Consider the following 22,275-nt stretch of genomic DNA (forward strand, 5'->3'; position numbering starts at 1 on the left):
ATTCAGCATTTCGTCACACATTCCCTTTAGTCGTCAGACCAAAACCACGGATCAGCGAAGATCATTGTTTGAGAGGGTGAGGGTCTGGAGGAGGTCATCAGATCCTACAAAGCATTGCATGGGCCCAATTGTCTCGGGACAATACGGGGGACAATAGTGGCTCTATTATGCTTGTGGAGCGGGCCCATATACATAGGCGGATCCAGGGGAGGGCCCAGGGGGCCCGCCCCCCCCTAATTGACAGAGCAAAAAAGAAAATGGGGGAATTCAAGAAAAAAAAGGAAAAAAGGAGGAAAAGAGAGAAGAAAAAGAAAAGGAAAATAAGAGGGGAAAGATGATTGAATAAAATAAGATATGAGGTTAGACTTGGATTTTTCATGAAAATGTTTGCTCGCGCTTCGTGCTCGCATTACCGTTCGATGAAACATATCTTGCTCAAAAGACTAATATTTAGCTTAAAACATCAAGTTTTAAAGTCAATATACAAAACATATTTCAACTCGGACATCGAGCTTTCATTATTTTGTTTGACTATAAGTTAATTAAAAAAAAAATGTTTTGTAAAATGTCCGTTTTATGGTCTGAATATCAACATTTTGAGCTCGAGCTGCGAGCTCGCATTATTTGATTTTTTAAGTACCTATCCACTTCGTGTATTTCATAAAGTTCTGAAAATATCCCTTTTCATGTCTGATGCGCGCTCGCATTTTATGTGCACCTTTATATTAATTCTATAACAAACTTCAATCCCTTTGTCATGACAGTTTCTCAAAAACTTCGGCTCGTAATTTGCGCTCACATCAATATACAGTATATTAACCCATGCATCCTATTCATATTAAAGTGCTTTTAAGCCCTGGTTTAAAAAAAACCGGGGCTTAAAATATCAAGTTTTCAGGCCTCATATCAACAAATTTCGCACTCTCATTTAGATTAATAAATGAGATAATAACATTGTTATGAATTCCTATAATAATTAAAGTGTCACTTTTTCAGAATGGAGTATCGACAAGTTTCATCTCGCGCATAGGAAGAGGAATAGGAAGAGAGTCATAATTTTCATATGATGACGAATGTTCTTAGAATGTCCTAGTCCGAGGTCAAAATAAACGATCGCATCATTCATTAAGTGCGATCCATATCCACTTCACAATATTCCTACACAGTGCTTGAAATAGTGCATAAATTGGCCCCTTTTCAGATCGGAATATCAAATATTGGCTCGCGCTTCGCGCTCGCATCATTGATTTTCATGATAAAATGTATTCAAAATGCAAAATGCCCAGTTTCTAGGTCTAATTCTAGAACACGCGCACGCATGTTTATTCAGATACACAGCTTGTTCATTTTTAAGACGAGCTTAAATTATCCAGTTTCAGATCAGAATATAACAAATTATCTGCTCGCGCTTCGCGCTCGCATTATGCATGTAGTAGGAAGATACCCAATTACGCAGTTTTCATGTGTAAAGCATCAATAGACTGTCCTGTTTTCAGGTCTAAATGTCTTTTTTTCCGTTCGCGCATCGCGATCGCATCAATCGTTTAGTTATATACCTGTCGTGTTCATAATTACAAAAAGTGTTTAGTACGTTCATTTTTAGGTCAGAACGTCAAAAAAATCAGCTCGCGCTTCACACTCGCATTATTTTCAATGAATAAATACCTGTCTGCCAATTACGGCTCTACACATTTTCCCGAATAAACACAAAACAAAATAATATGAAACTATAAGAAAAAAAATGAAATGAAAGGAAACGAAAGAAAGTAGAGAGACAAAACCTGACCAATTATATTCTGGCCATTCCTGTATTTTTCTGACAAAGTAAATAATTTAATCGAACTGATTATCTTTTGCAGAATATGGCAAGAATTGAGCCCTTTAGATGAACTCCATGAATATGTAGTGCATATGAAGATGGGGCCCATGTCTGCACACCTAATTATATAACTTATATAACGATTTAACATGAATTTGTTTTAATTCCACAAAACATTTTCAATTGATAATGTACCTTATAATCTTATGAGTAATTGTGCCAAAAATCTCATAAAAATTGAAAGAAATATTTGATTTTCTTGGTAAAAAAACCTTGGCCAATCATTTTCAGATTCTACATCCCGTGAGAGAGATGACCAGATGTCAAGATCTTAGATCTCGTTATGTCTACATCTTGTGGGAGAGATGGTCAGAAGGTAAGATCTCGGATCCAAGATCTTGCCATCTGATCATGTCTTCTAAAAGATGTAGACATGACGAGATCCAAGATCTTGTCATCTGATCATCTCTTCTAAAAGATGTGGACATGACGAGATCAAAGATCTTGTTATCTGATCATCCCTCCCACATGTGTAGACACGACAATATAGGCGGATCCAGGGGGGTCCGAGGGACCCCCCCCCCCCTATTGGCGGAGCAAAAAAAAGGAGAAAAAAAGGAAAAAAGGGGGGAAAAGGAGGGAAAAGCGATGAGGAAAACGAGTGAATAAAATAAGATGAGGGGACTTGGAAAATAAAAAGAATCTTTCATGTCACTATGTAAAATTTTCGCTCGCGCTTCGCGCTCGTATTGCCTGTTAGGTGATTTTCATATATTGCTCAATATGGAGTTTAAATATCAAGTTTGGAAGTCAATATTCAAAACATATTTCATCTCGGAAATCAAACTTTCATTATTTTGTGTGATTTACAAATTGATTTTTTAAAATGTCAGTTTTATGGTCTAAATGTTAACACTTTCTGCTCGTGCTGCGCTCTCGCAAATTTTGATTTATCAGGTAGCTATTATTTTCATGTAATAAAGTTTTCAAAATATCCCTTTTCAGGTCTGATTGTCAAAACGTATCAGCTAGCGATGCACGCTCGCATTTTGATTGGCGAGTTATGTATGTCTCAATATTGATTATACAACAAACTACTTAAATCCCCTTTTCATGTCACTTTATCAAAAATTTTGGCTTGCGATTTGCGCTCGCATTATTATTGTTAGCCTATAATCTAGGCGGAGGCTGCAGTTATTGTCTTTGCTGTTATGCTGAACGTAAGCGAAACGTCTGATCTGGCGAAGACTACGCATTGTGTTAGCATGCAGCAACAATGCGTAGTCTTTGCCAGATCAGACGTATCGCTTGCGTTCAGCTTAACAGTAAAGACAATAACTGCTGCAACCTCCGCCTAGATTATAGGCTATATTAATATACGAAGATCCCCTATCACTCATTCTTTTCATGATTTACAAAACACGAATAGAGTGTCCCGTTTTTAGGTCTAAATCTCGATTTTATTTCCGCTCGCGCTTCGCGCCCGCATCGATTGTTTAGTTATATAGCTATCCTAATCACGATTACAAAAATTTATTTCAATTTTCCATTCTTTATGTAGAAATGTCAAAAATGTTCAGCTCGCACTCCGCGCTCGCATTATTTGATTGTTGAAATATGTAACGTCTTCATGGCTAAGTGCAAACAGTCCTTAAGGACGTTCCACAGTTATGTTTGTGCGCATTATGATCTGCGCATAGTTTACACTCTGCGCGCTGACGTCACAATGGATGAACAGGTGATTAATTAGCTGTGGGTATGTGCTGATTTTTCTCATCTTCTGCACTTTAACTGCAGATCCGATGCGTTATTTCATGAAGCTAAAAAATTGAATTATTCCATGGACCATTCAAAAAAAGATTCTCTACAATTTCAAAATACTTTACTCTGCAGTGCTGCCAAGAATCACGAATATTACCCCGAGTTTGAATAAACGGTAGAGTGGTTTTGATTTTTTTTTCACATAGATACAAAGCATTCGGCGCATTTTTGGTGTTTTAAAAAGCACATTTGCTCTAATAAAAATACTGATAGTTTAAAAACAAGCACATGAACCCCTATTTGTTAATGTTTGTTCCTCTTAGGTATACCTTCCTCTACAACTCTACAAATTTTTGTGAAAATGACATGGATTTTGAATAAAGTGCAGCATTTATTGTACTTTTGTAGTTTGTTACTGAAATTTCACATTTTTTAGATTGGGATTTTGTCATCTTTTACGCCATTTTTAAGAACTGACAGTGCTGTTAAACTTAAAATTGCAAACAAATAGCACTATAAATATATTCTCCATTCTAACGATACAATTATTAACTCTCTTGCGAAATTTGATGACTTTTTCATGTATTTTGACTGAGTAATACAGGTTTAAATTCATTGTAGTAATCTTGGGCGGTCTAAAAATGCCAAATTCTTTTGAATGCGCAATTCTTAAGAAGATCAATTTGGGTGAACTTTGAAGTTCTATAGCAAAAAATCAAGCACATGGACCTATGTTAATTTTTGCATATTTCGAATATTAAGGTTCTAAAGTATCTATGTGCAAAGTTTGGTGAAAATGACATGGATTTCACTTTAACTGTGGAACGTCCTTAACAGGTACCTTTTCGATCAGTTCAAAACGTATATAAAAATTTTCTGCTCGCGCTTTGCGCTCGCATTATTAATGTAAGGAAGATCCCAAATTACTCATCCTTTTTATGATTTACAAAACATGAATACAAAGTGTCAAGTTCAGTAGGTCTAAATCTCGAAATTTTCCACTCGCGCTTCGCACTCGCATCAATTGTTTAGTTATATACCTATTCTGTTTAAGTTACAAAAAGTGCTTAGAATTTCCATTCTTTAGGTGAAATGTCAAAAAAATTCAGCTCGCGCTTCGCGCTCGCATTATTTGATTTTTAAAATATTAAACGTCTTCATGGATAACTGCATGCAGTCTTTACAGGTACATTTTCCATCAGTTCATTTCTGCTCACGCTTCGCGTTCGTAGTAATTATTTAGTTGCATACACATCTTTTTCAGGATAACAAACATTGCCCAGAATGTTTAAATTTTAGGGAAAAATACATAAGAATTTCAAGGAAATTTAGTTCGCGCTTCGCACTCGCATTATATATATAAGGATTATGATATTATATCTTAATGTTGATTTATAAGAATAAAGCTAAGAAGTGACTATTAGGACTACCCCTTTGAAGAAACCAAAAATCATCTTCGAGCGCCGGCTGTTAATTCGAGGGAAATATGGCTGAAAAAAAATGTAGACAGCATGGCGAGTTCCAAGATCTTACCATCTGATCATCTCTTCTAAAAGATGTAGATATGACGAGATCTTGCCATCTGATCATCTCTCACACGGAATGTAGACATGATGAGATCTAAGATCTTGTCATCTGATCATCTCTCCCACGGGATGTATATGATGAGATCCGAGAGAGATCTCGTCATCTTATCCTTTTCCCTGAGAGATGTAGACATGACGAGATGAAAATTATGAACATCTGGGTGGCACTTTTAAGCTTCCCTAACCACCATTACCATAAAATTATTGTTTCACTTGGAGGAGCATAGTCCAGATATGTACATATAATATATGATTATTTTAAACATATGGCCATACATGCTGATATTTTTTGTGGGGGAAAGACAAGACTACATAAAATACCACCACCACCACCACCACCACCATCATCCGTCATCGTGATAATCATCATCGCCGCCATCACCATCATTATTATCGTCATCATCACCATTATCGTCATCTTCCTCCCACCATCATCATAATCATCATTATCACCATCATTATCATCATCATCATCATCACCATCATCATCACCATAATCATAATCATCATCGTGATAATCATCATCGCTGTCATCATCATCGTCATCGTCATCATCATCACCATCATCATTATTATCATCATCGTCGTCGTCACCATCATCATCATCATTGTGATAATCATCATCGCCGTCATCATCACGATCATCATCATCATCACCATTATCGTCATCTTCCTCCCACCATCATCATAATCATCATTATCACCATCATCATCATCATCATCGTCGTCACAATCACCATCATCATCGTCGTCACCATCACCATCATCATCATCGTGATAATCATCATCGCCGTCATCATCATCATCATCATTACCACCATAATAATAATCATCATCATCATCAATATCATCATCACTACCATCATCATCATCACCATCATCGTGAAAATCATCATCGCCATCATCACCATCATCATCATGATTATCACCATCGTCACCATCATCACCATCATCATCATCACCATCATCATCATAATCACCATCATCATAATCATCATCATCACCTTCACCACCACCATCATCATCAGTATCACTATCATCATCATCATCATCATCGTGATAATCATCATCACCACGATCATCATCATCATCACTACCATCATCATCATCATCACCATCATCATCATAATCATTATCATTATCACCATCATCATCGTGATAATCATTACCATCATCATCATCACCATAATTATCATCATCATCATCATCATCATCATCACCGTCGTCGTCGTCATCATCATCATCATCATCATCACCGTCGTCGTCATCATCATCATCATCATCATCTTCATCATAATCATCGCCGTCATCATCACCATCATCATAATCATCATCGTCGTCACAATCACCATCATCATCATCGTGATAATCATCATCGCCACCATAATCATCATCATCAATGTCATCATCACCATCATCGTGAAAATCATCATCGCCATCATTATCATGATTATCACCATCGTCACCATCATCACCACCACCATCATCATCATAATCATTATCACCATCAGCATAATCATCATCATCACCTTCACCACCACCATCATCATCAGTATCACTATCATCATCATCATCATCATCACCATGATCATCATCATCATCGCTACCATCATCATCACCATCACCATCATCATCATAATCATTATCACCATCATCATCATCATCATCATCACCACCACCATCATCATCATCGCTATCACTATCATCATCATCATCATCATCGTGATAATCATCACCATCATCATAATCATCATCATCATCATCACCGTCGTCGTCATCATCATCATCATCACCGTCGTCGTCGTCATCATCATCATCATCATCATTATCTTCATCTTCATCATAATCATCGCCGTCATCATCTTTACCATCACTCCTACCATGCGTGCATCATTGACATTTTACTGTCACATAACAATATCAACTTTACTTGTATACATAAATGAAATATTTTGTTTATATTTTCTTTACCTTTATCATAAATATCAGCCTTTAACAATAAATGAAGTAAAAGTGACGGGAATAACATATTCTTATCAAATACATAAATCAATATAAAATAGTGTAACCGTAAAATCAAAATCATTCATGATAGTAATAGATAAAAAAGAGCAAACTACATAACTGTATAAACATTCCAATGTCGGTATGTTTTCAATTTCACTAGCAAGTATCATCATTAAATATTAAGCCATTAAGCGTATTGTACTTAAGCCAAGTGGTGTACGTACCTGGCAAAACCTTGTCAGGATGGGCATAAATTTTCTGACGAACCAAAAAATAAAAATAAATCAAGAAAAAGAGTTCCATAAAATAACCGCCATTTTCGGAATCACTTTTCCATTATTTACTGTTGACAATAAAAAAAAAGGGGCCATATTGAGCGCATAGGGAATGACACCTTGCAGTCATTAAACTATTGGACTTTTCTATAATGTCACATGCCGTTCAAAAGCTATATAAAATATAAAGGAGAGGCCTATTAGAGTATTGAATCGAATTTTAGTTTGACTTAATTTCACATATTCCACACGTATGGAGTAGCACTCCATTAAACAAAAACTATCAAATAACAGAATAGATGGATCTGATAACAATGTTAAAAACAATTATTTAAATAATTATAATAATAAAAATCATCATCACAATAATAGTAATTGATAATAATAACAACAGTACAAAACGACTACAATAATAATAAAAATAATAAAAATAATAATGATAATAGCTACAACAATATTTATAATAAGGAGCAACAACAATAATAATATATCGTAATGTGTCTTTCATCCTACATGATGCGCACGTCTTCTCAAGCTATGTATACCCTTTTTTATAAGTAAAAAAATGGGATTGTTATTACATCAGATGAGTGAACGAGTAATTATTTGGTCCTGGCTTTTGAGGATGTTATGGGGACTTCATTTTTTTGCTGCAGCCAAGTTTTGGAGTATATGCATACAGACCGCATACAGATTAATAAAATAAATAAATAAAACACACGCTATATCATCAAGTAATTAAGGCTATTTGATGATGAAAAGGGCCCGTGTTTCATTTTTAATACTAGTTTGGGCGTGTTTTTCCATTTTACTGCATATTGCATAGAGAAATAATTAGACATGCCCATACAAGGAAAACAAGCGTTTTTTTTTTTTTTTTATCTATAAAGCAAAATTTGCTATAGGTCTACGTGTGACAGCATGTAGACCAATAGTGTTCTAGTTGACAAGGATCCCCGAGAACGTCACCAAGGGTTGTCCGGTATGGCTCCTGATCCCGTACTCCCGCCCTGAATTCAACTGGAGCCACACCTTGTCTCCTTCTGCGAGATCCAAGATGGCGGACTGCGAGCACACGCTGTTTGATATTCGTTTCTTCCTCGCTGCTAAGAGCATCACCTGTCCATCATCATTCTTCATCAGCGAGACCGAGGCCGCCTTGTCCTCCTGTGGGTGGATGCTGGAAGGGCGGTAAGAAATCGATTTGATTTTTCTTGCTCTTCTTTGATTTTCATCTACGTCTTATTTTCTTCATTGTTATTTTTCTTTGTAACCATTTCATTGTAAAATATAAAAAAAAGCTGCTATTGTACTTTCTTAGTTATACGCCTATTTTAAAGGTTTCTTTTGTCCTCTTATCATCTTATTTTTGTTAAATAAAAAAAAATCATTTGTTCTAGAGGTTTGTTTCTATGAGCCGTGGATTTATTACAGATCAACTGGAAGGTTTATAAATGAGTTTAATGGCGTCATTTAAAGAACTATTGACTGGACTGCAACTTGAATGGAATATATTTGACTTTGGCACATTACATAAAACAGAAATTCATCTACACACTTAAACTGTTGGGCAATATACTGTCCACTATGTTGGGCAGTGGCGTAACTACGGGGGGGCATGGGGGGGCACGTGCCCCCCCAATCGGCTGACCAAAAAAAAAAAAAAAAAAAACGGGGAAAAGGAGAAAAAGAGGGAGAAAGAAAGAGAAACGTAGTGGGAAAAAAGACATTATTGTTCATTATAATGTTATATTATTTCATAATAATATGTTATGTTATATTACATAAGAAACATTTTTCATAACTTAATGAAACATAATTTGCTTAGGGCCTATGTTTTCATTGCTCCTGAAGCTCGCATTGTCTGTTTACCGAGATATATAACCCTGATAAAAACTAAAACCTCCCGTTTTCAAGTCAATATATACCAAACTGCCAAATATATTTCCTCGCACTTCGAGTTATTGTTTTATGTACAATAGTATGCTTCTTTTTCATGACTAAAGTGATTGCCCCATTTTAAGGTCTTAATATAAAACATTTCCTGTCCGTGCTTACGTTAGCAGTAGCGGATTGGTGAAATATGTCTGCTCTCAATGAATTCCTAGAATCAGTCCTTAAAATGTTCCTTTTTCTGATCTGAATATCAAAAAATTTCACCTCGCGCTTCGCGCTCGCACCGTTTGGTTAGTGAACTACGTATGGTCTTCGTGAATTCCTACAAACAAGCCTTAAAATGCCCCTCTTCAGGTCTGAATTTCCTAAATTTTCAGCTCGCGCTTCGCGCTCGCAAGATTTGATTAGTGAGATGGGTATGTTAATCATGATTACAAGTGCTTTATGTGCATATGTTTAGATGTAATTCTAACAAAATCAGCAAGCGCTTATTGGCACTCGCATTAGATGACTATGGTGAGATGTGTATACTCTTAACGGATTCCTAAAATATAGTTCTTAAAATCTTCCTGTTTGGGGTCAATATTTACAAAAATTTCAGCTCGCGCTTCACGCTCGCATTATTTAGCGAGACAGGTACGTATCATGATTACAAAAGAATTTTATAATGTCCTTTTTTAGGTCTGAATATCAAAAATTTTAAGCTCGCGCTTCGCGCTCGCATTATTTGACCAGTGAGATACATATCCGTTTAATGGCACTGTCCTTAAAATGTCTCTATTAGGTCAGTATACCTGGCAACTGGGCGCGCTGCGCTCACTAAGTGACTCAAAATTTTTGCTCGTGCCCCCCCAATGCCGTGACCCACGGTTCGCCACTGATGTTGGGTAATGTATGTTGGTAAATATATATATATATATATATATATATATATAACGATATTATGTTCCGCGTTTTGGACATAGAAGATATAAATGAGGCAAAGTGGTAATGCATTGTACTTAGTTCCAAAAGTTAAACGTCGAAAATGTGGAATTCAAAATAAACTGTTGGAACTATATAAGTTCAATGCATTACCACTTTGCCTCATTAATATATATATATATAATATATTCTAGGCAATTATTATCCAATCGAGCAAATTTATTACCCAATTATTAGTTTTTATCTGCCCCAATTTGGGCAGATTTTAACCAGTAGTTGTGTGAACAGTATATGTTGCCCAGTGTTGGTTAAAAGTCGGGCATATTTGCCCAACTATTTCAAGAGTGTAAATCGATATCCAAATGCCACATGTACATACATTAACAAATACAAGGCTATTTGAATCTGTATATGCACCCTATAAAGAGTGCATAGATCCTTAAAAGAAATTTGCATATTCGAACCTTTTTGATGTAATCTGTATAATTCAACTTTGCACCACTGAGGATGCAAACGAACTTCTATGTGTAAACAAAATAGGTGTATATTTCTCTGCAGCTTTTTTTTTTAAAGGAGAATGAAACTCTTGGAGCAAGTTAGCTTTTGTGAAAGCAGAAAAATCAAAGAATAAGATCAACAAAACTTTGAGAAAAATAGGACTAGCAATAAAAGAGTTATGAGCATTTGAATGTCGAGATCACTAATGCTATGGAGATCCTCCCATTGGCAATGCGACCAAGATCTGTGATGTCACACACGTACAACTCTCCCATTTGGACACTGAAAATATACCCCAAAACATCTCTTTTTGCTCATTCTAATCATATGACAAACGATTCATCAATGATATAATGTTGTGAAACCTCTGTACTTGTCATCTCATAAAGAGAACACCTCACCTTGTGATAGACTCTATAAAAGTGAGAATATAAGTGAAATAAGTACTAAAGTAATGAGGGAGTTGTACGTGTGTGATATCACAGATCTTGGTCGCATTGCCGTTGGGAGGATCTACATGGCACTAGTGATCTCAATATTCGAATGCTCATAACTTTCTTATTATTCATTCAATCTTCCTCAAACTTTCAACAATATGTTTCTTTGATTTTTCTCTTTGATATGGATTCAGCTGGTTTCAAGGGTTTCATTCTCCTTTAATAAGGGTGCAAGGTTAATATTATACACCCTAAAAGGTGTTGCCAGTGTTTTATTTAGTTTTCATTTCTTATAGTCATTGTGAATTTACACACAGAATTATGAATCAGTCCCGTGATATATATATATATATATATATATAAATCCTGATAAGCACGTAGGATTTTTAATAAAATTTTGATTGGCAAAAAACATTAACTTTCGGATTTGTTTTGTTATCACTGTATGAAGCCAATATGTGAACTGTAATATATATAATATATAAATAAATATATATTCTATATATTCATATTTGTATGTATGTATTCAAAGAAATTACTAGTAGATAAATGCATAAAACTTGCGGCTACTCTCTTGTAAATAATAATGTATACGTGTACATAAATAATGATTTATATAAACATACGTGAAAGTAAAGAAGTATGCTCCTGGTATGGTACAAGTAAATTCGTTATTATTTGTGTCAAAGGTGTCTTCTGAACTCTGGGAGAGAACCCTATCAAACGGGATTCGCTGGGCGTCAACATCGCCCTCCAGCAGCGTCGTGAAGGCAACTGAAAAATGAGCTGTGTGAGATAGGAATGAAAACAAACAATAATCATTATCATAGACAAGAGAGATCGGGGAGAAGGATTTTGAAGGAGAGTTTGATCTAAAAAAAAAGGAGAGAAAGTCATGGGAATATAATTTGTAAGAGTATATATAGTATAGAGTATATTAGTAGGAGTAGTAGTATAGTGATAGTAGTAGTAGTTGTAGTAGTAGTAGTAGTAGTAGCAGTAGTAGGAGGAGTATTAGTAGCAGTAGTAGTAGTAGTAGTAGTAGTAGTAGTAGTAGTAGGAGTAGTAGTAGCAGTAGTAGTAGTAGTAGTAGTAGTAGTAGTAGTAGTAGTAGTAGTAGTAGTAGTAGTAGTAGGAGTAGTAGTAGTAGGAGGAGGAGGAGGAGGAGTAGTAGTAGTTGTAAAGGAGGAGGCCGGCAATAAAGCTGTAATGGTAATTGTAGTACTGTAGTAGAAATGATACAAACATATTAATAAAGAGAAGTACTGTATATAGCAGTAGTATAATTGGTTGTTGTGGTGAAGCTAGTACGTAGGCCTATAGTACTAAACTTAGTAGCAAAGTTTGTAGTTGTAGTAGTATTGCAGTAGTATAGTAGTAGTAGTAGTAGAAGTAGAAGTAGTAGTAGTAGTAGTAGTAGCAGCAGCAGTAGTAGTAGTAGCCTAGTAGAAGTAGTAGTAGTAGTAGTAGTAGTAGTAGTAGTAGTAGTAGTAGTAGTAGTAGTAGTAGTAGTAGTAGTATAGTAGTAGTAGTATAATGGTAGTCATAGAAGTAGTAGTAGTAGTAGTAGTAGTAGTAGTAGTAGTAGTAGTAGTAGTAGTAGTAGTATTAGTAGTAGTAGTAATAGTTGTAGTAGTAGTAGTAGTAGTAGTAGTAGTAGTAGTAGTAGTAGTAGTAGTAGTAGTAGTAGTAGTAGTAGTATAGTATAGTATAGTATAGTATAGTATAGTAGTAGTAGTAGTGGTGGTAGTAGTAGTAGTAGTAGTAGTAGTAGAAGTAGTAGTATCAGCAGTAAATAGACGGATCCGGGGCCCGGTCGCGGCCCCCTCTCATGCATATCGGCGGCGCAAAAAAAATGTGAAGAGTAAAAAGCAGAAGGGAAAAAAAGGAGAGGTCGAACAACAAAAAATGAAGGGTAAAAATAAGAAGGGGATGAAAAGTGTATAAATCAATTAAGGGAAGGGAAGAGTAAATTGGAAAATACAAAACGTATACGTTGACACGACAATTGCTCCTGCGACATTTGCTCCTGTCCTTATATCCCAGAGGGCATAGGATTAGTGTTCGGATTGTAAAAGAGTTTTTGGTTCAGAATGTAATGTAAAGATAAATAAGTTAATTTTGGAGGTAAGGTTTAGGTTTTGCTCAGATTTGTCATCGGGGGAGCGTTTCGTCAATATTTTCATCCGACAAGTTGTCAGATCTGACATCTTTCCATGATTTTGATTGGCTGAGAGGCACTGTTCCTATGGTAACTGTCGGATAAAATGGGGCTTGTCGGATAAATCGTCCGACAAGTCCTTTCATGAAATGCACCCCCGAACAATTGTCGCAGGCTGTGACAGTTTATTTATTGTATAGTCAAATTGTCTATTATGCGTGTACATGTTAAAAGAGTTATGAACATAACTTGTTTATAATTCACTGCTGTCAGTGGCGGACCGTGACCCGGGGGAGACAAAGCATTGGAGGGGCACAGCATTGTTCACAAACAATACAGTATGAAATATTTTGTATATTTATGTTATAAAGAAGATTGTTGAAAATAAAGAACCCCGTGGAAGGGGAAAAGAGAGAGAAAAGATTCGCAGGAGCAAACGTCACGGATGACGGAAATACATATCCTGCTCAAATTGACGACATGGGCTTTCGACATTCAAGTCAATGTTCACAGAACATTTTCGCTTATTATTCCAGCTTTCATTATTTTGTTTAGCATTTATTGTGACATTAACGAGTTCTTCCTGTTCATTGTTTCAAGTCTGTATAATATCAACAATATCCAGCTCGCACTGTGCACTAACATATTACTGAGATACATATTCTCTTTATGAAATATATTCATGTTTATAATGACAAAAAGTTGTTAAATATTCCCTTTCTGCCCTGAATTTATAAAACAAAAAATCAATTCGCGCTGCCGTGCTTGCATTGTATTAGTGAAAATACACAATCTCCATTATGCCAGCCAAAGCAGCTATTATTTCACTATTTTGAATACTTAAAATATGATTTTGTGCTGCGTTGATATATCTGAATGATGCCATGCCCGCAAAAAATTGTCATTGTCATAAATTCCTCCTGTGTTTAATGATTACAGCGAAAATGCTTAAAATATTCAGTTTAAAGCTCTAAATAAATCCGCTTGCATTAAGTTGGATCACTAAAATAAGCAGCCTCTGAATTTTGTTGTCAATAACAACTTTGGTTTCAAAGTAATGGATTTATTATTTTGGTGTGACACATAGGTATCATATAATTCGAGTAGTTCCCCCCCCCCCCTCCGGTTCCACCCACTTGCACACACACTCCATTTCTGTTCGTTTTCCTTTACTGATATTGTGACGTCAGATTTTTTCTTTCAGACTCAAGCAATATAATTGGTTTCCAGGTAACCCTTTCCATTATGGCTGCTATTACTCAAACATTTATTTTGCTATACATTTTTTTCATTTCTTTATCTTATGCTCACATATTGAATTTATGTCTAAATTTTGTTATTGCTCCTCTGTTATAATTTGTCACATTACAATGTACTTTATTGTCATATTACGATTATGTTTATGTATTGTAAATTTATTTTGAACGGACAATAAATGCTGAAAACTTCTGAAAAAAATAAATTACTAATTCCTAAATCTTTTCTGCCCTACCCATTTCCCCCGGATAAATTCCGGGGGGCACTTACATTGACGAGTGGATACCATGCGCGACCAAAAAACACGTATAAAGGATTTTCAAGATAGGGCACGTTACGTACGTAAGGTAATAAGGGTGTCAAAACTCAAACTATAAAATAATGGGTATCTATTTTTGCTAGGGCGAACTACCTCTTCAAAACAGCCCCCAGAGAATGGTACCTATATAAGAAACACCCATAAATTTGAATCCCTAATTCGCGACACATTTCAAAATTCATGTGGTAACAGTTATACATTTACACTAGTTTGGGAACCTGACATCCACTTGGACTAGCTGCAATGAGGTATTGCTCTAAAGAGTGAACAATAATTGTATCATTTACATTTAATTATACGCATCATATTAATCAGGGGCGGATCCAGGATTTTCAAAAGGGGGGGGGGCACATTTTCCTGAAAAATGACACGCAAAAAACGTTTTCCACCTATATACAACTTAAGGTAATTCGTCAACAAAAATAATTAACAAGCAAAAAAGTCCTCGCTTTAAAAAGGGGGCACACTTGAGTTAGAACCGCATATTTGCTAAGATTTTAATTGTACCTCTCATTAAGGGGGGGGCGGGCCGGTTGTGCCCCTGGATCCGCCAGTGACATCAAGACATCAATATCTATTCATCATGATCCATCATGATGTGGAAATAAAGAAAATTACTTTTATTACAGAATGTTTAGTTATTTTTTGTTGTCCAGGTGAAATTATGAAAGTAGTTCGACGTAGACCCGAACTTGTTTGTTTCAGAGGGTTAATGGCTGCACACATTTGTGTTTACATAAACAAAAAAATCGTTGGGTTTGCATGTGAACGCTGTTCTGCTAACGAACTTAAGATCCTTTCATCAGTCACCAATTTGAATCATTTGGGCAAGAAAATGCTTGAGTTTAGTTTTATAAATGACAAAGTATAGACCTAAAATGACAACATAACAACAAAAAAACAAGATAATGATAAGTTCTTATAGCCCATTTCGTCGACAACCACGACTTAAGAGTCCGGTCAAGGATGATAACTATTATGACGTAGCCTATCTTTATCATCTTTACCTCTGCCATTTTTACCTCTGCCATTATTACCTCTGCCATTTTTACCTCTGCCATTTTTACCTCTGCCATTTTTCCCTCTGCCATTATTACCTCTGCCATTTTTACCTCTGCCATTTTTACCTCTGCCATTTATACCTCTGCCATTTTTATCTCTGCCATTATTACCTCTGCCATTTTTACCTCTGCCATTTTTTACTCTGCCATTTTTAGCTGGCACCAAAAAATTAAGACTAAATTGTTTTATAAAGGATGTACTTTTTGCCCCAAGATTCAACACTATACGTGTTTAGAGTACGATTTGCCCGAGGTGTGGGAGGTGGGACTGTATAAATCCAACGATGTAGGTAAAGGTACGACCGACGTCCGTGAAAGAACAATTAAAATATTGATGTACTTGTTTAGGGGTTCAATTCAGGGAATACTTGCCAAGATCAGAGTATCGTTTTGTTTCATCACACGCCAATACTTGTTAAGGGGTGCATTTTCAGAATATGGGAATACGTGTTTAGGGTGCTTTTCGAGACCCCATGGTCTCGCGCATGGTATCCACTCGTCAATGGAAGTGCCCCCCCCCCCCCCGGGATAATTAAACTCACAGCACACAACGACTTGGAGGCAGGCTATATCATAAATATTTTGCAATGTGATAATCAATATCATTCGGGATTCACTGTCACTGTCCGATCCACTATACCGTGGAGCTATATGTACACACACGACGTGTAACCAGATGCGAGATGTACTCATCCACGCATTGTGAGCCCGGTTCATAAGCTGGTATGGTATTAGAGGATGTTTGTATAGAGAAAAAATTACATCCCCGGGACATGGCCCGGGATGCATCTTTGAAACATTTAAAGAGGTGAATGAGAAGGAAACTAACGTCTTACCTTTGCCCCGAGCTTCCATCCTTTTTTTAATATGTATTATGTTATTCCTAGTGACTGGTGCAGAAATGGAATGTGGATACGTCGAGATGAATTTAAGTGGAATGGTAGTTGGGGAGGGTGCATATCTCTTTTTTCGACATCGGATAGTCTTGCTCCCATGCCGACTTTTATAGTGTTTTGGGGGGAAGGGTAAACTAGCCATTCCCACTTCGGAGAGTTATCAAGGGACTATACAGTGAAGAGGAGAAAGTGAGAGAGGGAGGGAGAAAGAGAGGGGGTGGGGTGGGGGCCACCTGTGTGGAATATCCTTGGTTCGAGATTCGCCAAGATTTACTTATTTCAAGAAAGAAAGGGTGGCTGAGAGAGAATAATAGGAGATATGCTTAAACTTGCTACTAAAATATTAAAATGTTACAACATTCTCTCCCCCCCCCCCCTCTCTCTCTCCCTCGATCTCCCTCTTTCCCCACACTCTCTCTCAGTTTACACGAGATTTAATGTTCAATGCGATGCTTGTTAAATTCCATTTAAGCTCTTAGGTGAGCTAAACACATCGATGAACTTTAGACTTATCTTCGTTTTATTTTTTTCCCCTGTGACCTTCAACCAAAACAATACTCGGATATTTTTTTCAAAAGACTGACAAGAAAGGTGCATTTTAGTGGTGCATGCAATATGGCTCACTAACTTCCATAACATCTGTGCATTCAAAAAGTATTTCAAACACATGCAGGAGTGAACGGCTCCACATGGTGCGATCACGCACCCCTCTGATTTGTCAAATAATGAAGAAAAATTGCATCTCGTTTTTATGACGGCCACGGCCCCTCCCCCACCAAATTATTAAGAAGCCACTCCTACCTGTTGTATAATACATTCATATGTACCGTATTGCAAGTTGACGAAATGGATGTGACATAACTGCAATCAAATTCGCTATGGGGCTTCGTATACATATAGTGCCAGGATTCTTCTAACGGTTGGTGCAGGAGGGGGGAGATGACATTAAAAGGCCCTCATCATTTTTCTAAACTGAAGAATTGGGGTAGGCTGCTTTAGAGTTAAACGACCCAAAACGATCTTTCGTATGGTCTTCTTCCTCCCCCGGGATAGGGGCAGTCGCCGCTCCCACTTTTGTGCCGCCATGCACTGATCGGATCCATACTAGTTTTGGAATTAGAAATGGATTGACAGAATACTCTGTTTAAAATTATTTTAGTTTAATAATGCAGAAACACGGTAGCCTTAATGTATTCAGGGACGGTACACTTCCACCTCAGAAAAATGTTTATTTAAATCAATACAGAAAAATCAGACAAGCATAATGCTGAAAATTTCATCAAAATTTGATGTAAAACAAGAAAGTTATGACATTTTAAAGTTTCGCTTATTTTTCACAAAATAGTTATCTGCACCGTAATTTAGTCACATGCAAACGGGAGAATCGATGATGTCCCTCACTCACTATTTCTTTTAGTGTTCGAATTATACATTATTTCAATTTTTGTTAATTTGACAATGATGACCAACTTGACTGAACCATAAAATGTTAAGCAATGGTAATTCAACATGTTCAGGGAGAAATAAAACTTTGTTTGACAGGACAATGAGGAGAAAATCATAATATTTCATATTTAATATAATAAAATACAAAAGAAATAGTGGGTGAGAGATTTCATCAGTTCCCTCATTTGCATACCGACCGGAATGTCATGAATGTGCATATAACTATTTTGTGAACTTAAGCGAAACTTTAAAAGGTCATAACTTTCCTATTTTACATCCGATTTTAATGAAATTTTCTGTGTTACATGTATGCTTGTTGGATTTTTTTTTCTTTTTATTCAAATCAACTTTTTTTGGGGGGTGGACCTGTCCTTTAAATTTGATTTTCAAGAAGTGAAAATGGAAAATGGTAAGAAAAGAGAAGACCCAGGCCGTGGAAAGAAGAGCAAGCATGTAGCTCTATTATCAACACCATAATTCGAATATAAGATAAACAATCAGGGATACTTGATATGTTATGATGAGAACCACGTTTCTGCAATCTAAACATTGTTTTTTTTCTCAAGAACACTCCCTTCCTGCAATTCGATTCGATAAAAGCCGATGGTGATCCGCTTAGAATATATTATTTTAATATAAGCAGTATAAACTACATTATCAAGGAGCGTCAAACAGAGCTCATTGATCAGACAGATATTGGTATCAAAATCAACGATTTCGTGCAAGATGATGTTATTACATGTAGTTTGATTTTTCTTTGCAGTGCATGGACACTATGCCTGTACATGGTCTTTCAAAGGACACTAAATAATCATCCCTAAGCTTTTAGTATATGAAACATTTTCCCCAACCTTGAATAAAGCATCAATTTTCACAACATGGTGAATTTTACAAGTAAAAAAGGTGTTGCTAAAAGTATACCGTCCCCTCTCGATTTTTGTCAATTTTGATACCATTTTCAGTGTAGATGCGTCGTTCGATGGTAAAAAACAAGAATTTTTCATTGCTTTTGCTTGTGTTGTGTACGAGTATGTTGCCGGCCTTTACCCTCCCCCCTATCCCCGGGGGATACATGCATGACGTTGTTTTGTGGATATTCATATGGTTTGGGGTTCGATTGCCACCTCGGTACTAACGTCCTTTAGCAAGGCACCTAGGCATCTATAAGCATTATAGGCCTATGCTTATATATATGCCTATAGATAGATTTACACTTTATTCATTCAAAGCTGCATGTAATACCTAAAATCTCTATGTGTTTCCTACCAACCGATAGTACACTCCCCGCATCTGCACTCTCGCACACTTGCACTTTCACTTTTATTAACATTATGATTATAACTTTCTCATTTGAATTTTTCTTTCCCTATCATCTTTTTTTTTTTTTTTTGGGGGGGGGTATTTTTTTCCTGTTGTTTTGAGCAATAAAAGATAAATCTCTTATTGCACTGTTTGTTTTTGTTTTCTTTCCCCTTTCCTTTCGAGGCCTTTATCAATTTCAAGCTCTAAGCTTAAGATGGAGGTCTCCAACATTTCAAAATTTATTATGTCGATATATATACATGCATATATATTTCTGCTATATGTTTCAATAAAAACAAAATATTATTTATTCGGCAAATAATATACAAAAATACATATCAGTGTAAACAATACAAATTAAGAAATACCAACCATTGGAACGCCAGGGACAGAAAAGGTTCACTTAATTACTGTGGCATGAAGCCTCCTGTCCCAATTCCAATGGTTGATTTACAATATATATTAATAACTAAACAATAATAAAATACTCATAATTATAAAGGGGTGTAGAATATGCGATTAATAAAATATATAAATAAATCTAGTTACTTGTAACTGAAAATGAGTGGAAATGACGGGGAAAGAGAAGAAAGCTGAAGGTGACAAAGAGAAAGGAAAGGAGAGAGTGGGAGAGAGAGAGATGGGAAAGGAAAAGAAAAAGTGACACAGGCAAAGGAATTGTGAACACACCCAAAGTGGTACAATAATATACTTAAAATAAGACTTAACTTCTAAGGGATTTAGGAGGTATAATTATATTTTAATTAAAATGTTAGAATGTATATGCATATTATATGTTATTCATTTTATCATTTGCTTATTGTTACGTAATACGCTGAGAAAAAATGATAACACATTTATTTACTTTTGTTATCGGAATATGGGAATAAATCAAATCAAATCGAATTAAATCATTTGCCCTGCCCATTTCACACAGGGCCGCGAAGGGGGGGGGGTAGAGACTAGCTATTCGTACAACTATTCTCTAGGACCGGGATAATAATATGCAGCACTCGGAGATGTTGCACATTATGTTGCGTAATATTATCATATATACAATGGGCCTATATAATTATACCTACCCCTTCTCGCGGTGTCCCCCGGGGTGTCCCCAGAGGGTTCATCCACCTCCAGCCCTGAGCCTTGGTCGACTGCAGATGATCCCAGACCCATACTCGAGAGCAAACTGGCCCACATTGAAGAAACTCCCAACGAATTATTTTCACTTCAGTGGTATAAAATGCGGTAGTATCCCGTCAAGTTCAGGCTGTTTTTTAAGCCTGCATTCAACTAAGCGTATAATACCAACACAATGAAGAGCTCCAGCGTCAAAGGCTCCATACAATGTTTCAGAGGAGTTTTGGGAGCTGATGTCAATGAACAATATTGCATGGAGCCCTATTCTAATTTCCGGATGTTCTTAATTACACGTCCAACGCGAAGGTAATCATCAGTAAAGCGAAGGATTATGTCCGAGTGTAACCTATCTCCAACTTTGAAGTTGTTGTCAAACTTGTGCAACATTCACATCAACGAAACCAACTCAAAGTGACCTTAGAACTGTCGATTGGTCATAACGTAAAAACTTTTGTCGGACTGGAGATGGTACCACCGGTGTTACTGGGGGCGGGGCAGTACAAAGACTGTTATCGCCTTTATCACATTGCAACATAACCGAATGAAAAGTCAATGTATCAATGCCAGTTTTCGTTCTCTTGATTATGCCCCGATAAAAGTCTCGTGAAAAGTTTGGAGCAATGCCAGTGATCATTTCCGAAGTTTTGGGCGGGTGCTATTCCCCAGCTATATAGCTATACCTGCCTCCTGCCTCTATTCCGCCCCACCCCCCTCTCTCTCTCTCTCCCTCTGGTCTCTCCCCTCCTTCTGATCTCTCTTCTGCGCTCTCTCTATCACTATCTCAACTCACATCCGTTTGGAGAAGATCATGTGACAATTACACAAAGATGCTAATATTAATGCAAATACTAATAATATGGATGAATCAGGGGCGTGGAACGATTTTCAAGGGGTTGGGAGGGGGGGGGGGGTTGGGCTGAACATGCAACAAATCATGATTCAATCAGACCTTTCCGATTTCATAGTAACTTTCACGTTTTTATACATACACGTCGGATTGATAAAGTTGCGGGTGATGAAGCCCCCAGCCCCCGCCCCCTCCCAGAGTCCCGAGTCCCGTTTTAATGAAATTATGATGGAACTCTTAACCAATATCCTTAATAAAAAAAGAAGATCTTTGAAATAATGTGTGGATAATTTTGCCTGAAAGATATGAAGAAATTGCAATAGGGGCTTTTCTGTTTCACGTTTGATTTTCACAATTTTATAAGCCTTTGAAATTCAATTACGAAACGAGAAAAAATTGTTAAGATATCCTTGAATACAAAAGTAAGAGTCATCTAAGAAACATTTAGATTTTAGGTATGTCACATGGAAAATAAAAGTAGTAAAATGGTGATAGACATTCTTTCCCAGTATTATCATTGTTATTGTCATAAAATTGAGGACAAAGTCTATCATGCCGTATTGCAAATAAAATTATTATTATTGGTAGAAATAGTAGTAAGTGTTGTGTTGTTATCAAACTTTTACGAATTATGCTAGTATAAGCC

The 22,275-nt window shown here is 36.5% G+C and overlaps 1 protein-coding gene across 2 annotated transcripts; it reads right to left on the bottom strand.

Annotated features, from left to right (window-relative positions):
• Positions 1 to 8,107: 8,107 nt before the first annotated feature.
• Positions 8,108 to 21,344, bottom strand: LOC129260530 (complement C1q tumor necrosis factor-related protein 4-like). 2 transcript variants are annotated; one of them, XM_064099798.1, is made up of 3 exons: positions 20,728 to 21,344; positions 11,830 to 11,989; positions 8,108 to 8,628 (listed from the first exon to the last, which is right to left on the bottom strand). In XM_064099798.1, the coding sequence occupies exons 1-3, from the start codon at positions 20,840 to 20,842 to the stop codon at positions 8,388 to 8,390; spliced, it is 516 nt and encodes a 171-aa protein (XP_063955868.1). In that variant the 5' UTR covers positions 20,843 to 21,344; the 3' UTR covers positions 8,108 to 8,387. The 2 variants fall into 2 exon arrangements, with proteins under 2 accessions (XP_063955868.1, XP_054754473.1); XM_054898498.2 differs by lacking the exon at positions 20,728 to 21,344 and adding an exon at positions 16,838 to 16,957.
• Positions 21,345 to 22,275: the final 931 nt, after the last annotated feature.

This window comes from Lytechinus pictus, chromosome 5 (assembly GCF_037042905.1).
Source record: "Lytechinus pictus isolate F3 Inbred chromosome 5, Lp3.0, whole genome shotgun sequence".
NCBI lineage: Eukaryota > Metazoa > Echinodermata > Echinoidea > Temnopleuroida > Toxopneustidae > Lytechinus > Lytechinus pictus.

Coding starts and splice junctions, on each gene's coding strand:
- LOC129260530 (XM_064099798.1), bottom strand. CDS start 20,842: ATGTGGGCCAGTTTGCTCTCGAGTATGGGTCTGGGATCATCTGCAGTC. Junction 11,990..20,727: donor GGGGGACACCGCGAGAAGGG/GTAGGTATAATT, acceptor TATCTCACACAG/CTCATTTTTCAGTTGCCTTC. Junction 8,629..11,829: donor GCATACTTCTTTACTTTCAC/GTATGTTTATAT, acceptor CCGCCCTTCCAG/CATCCACCCACAGGAGGACA.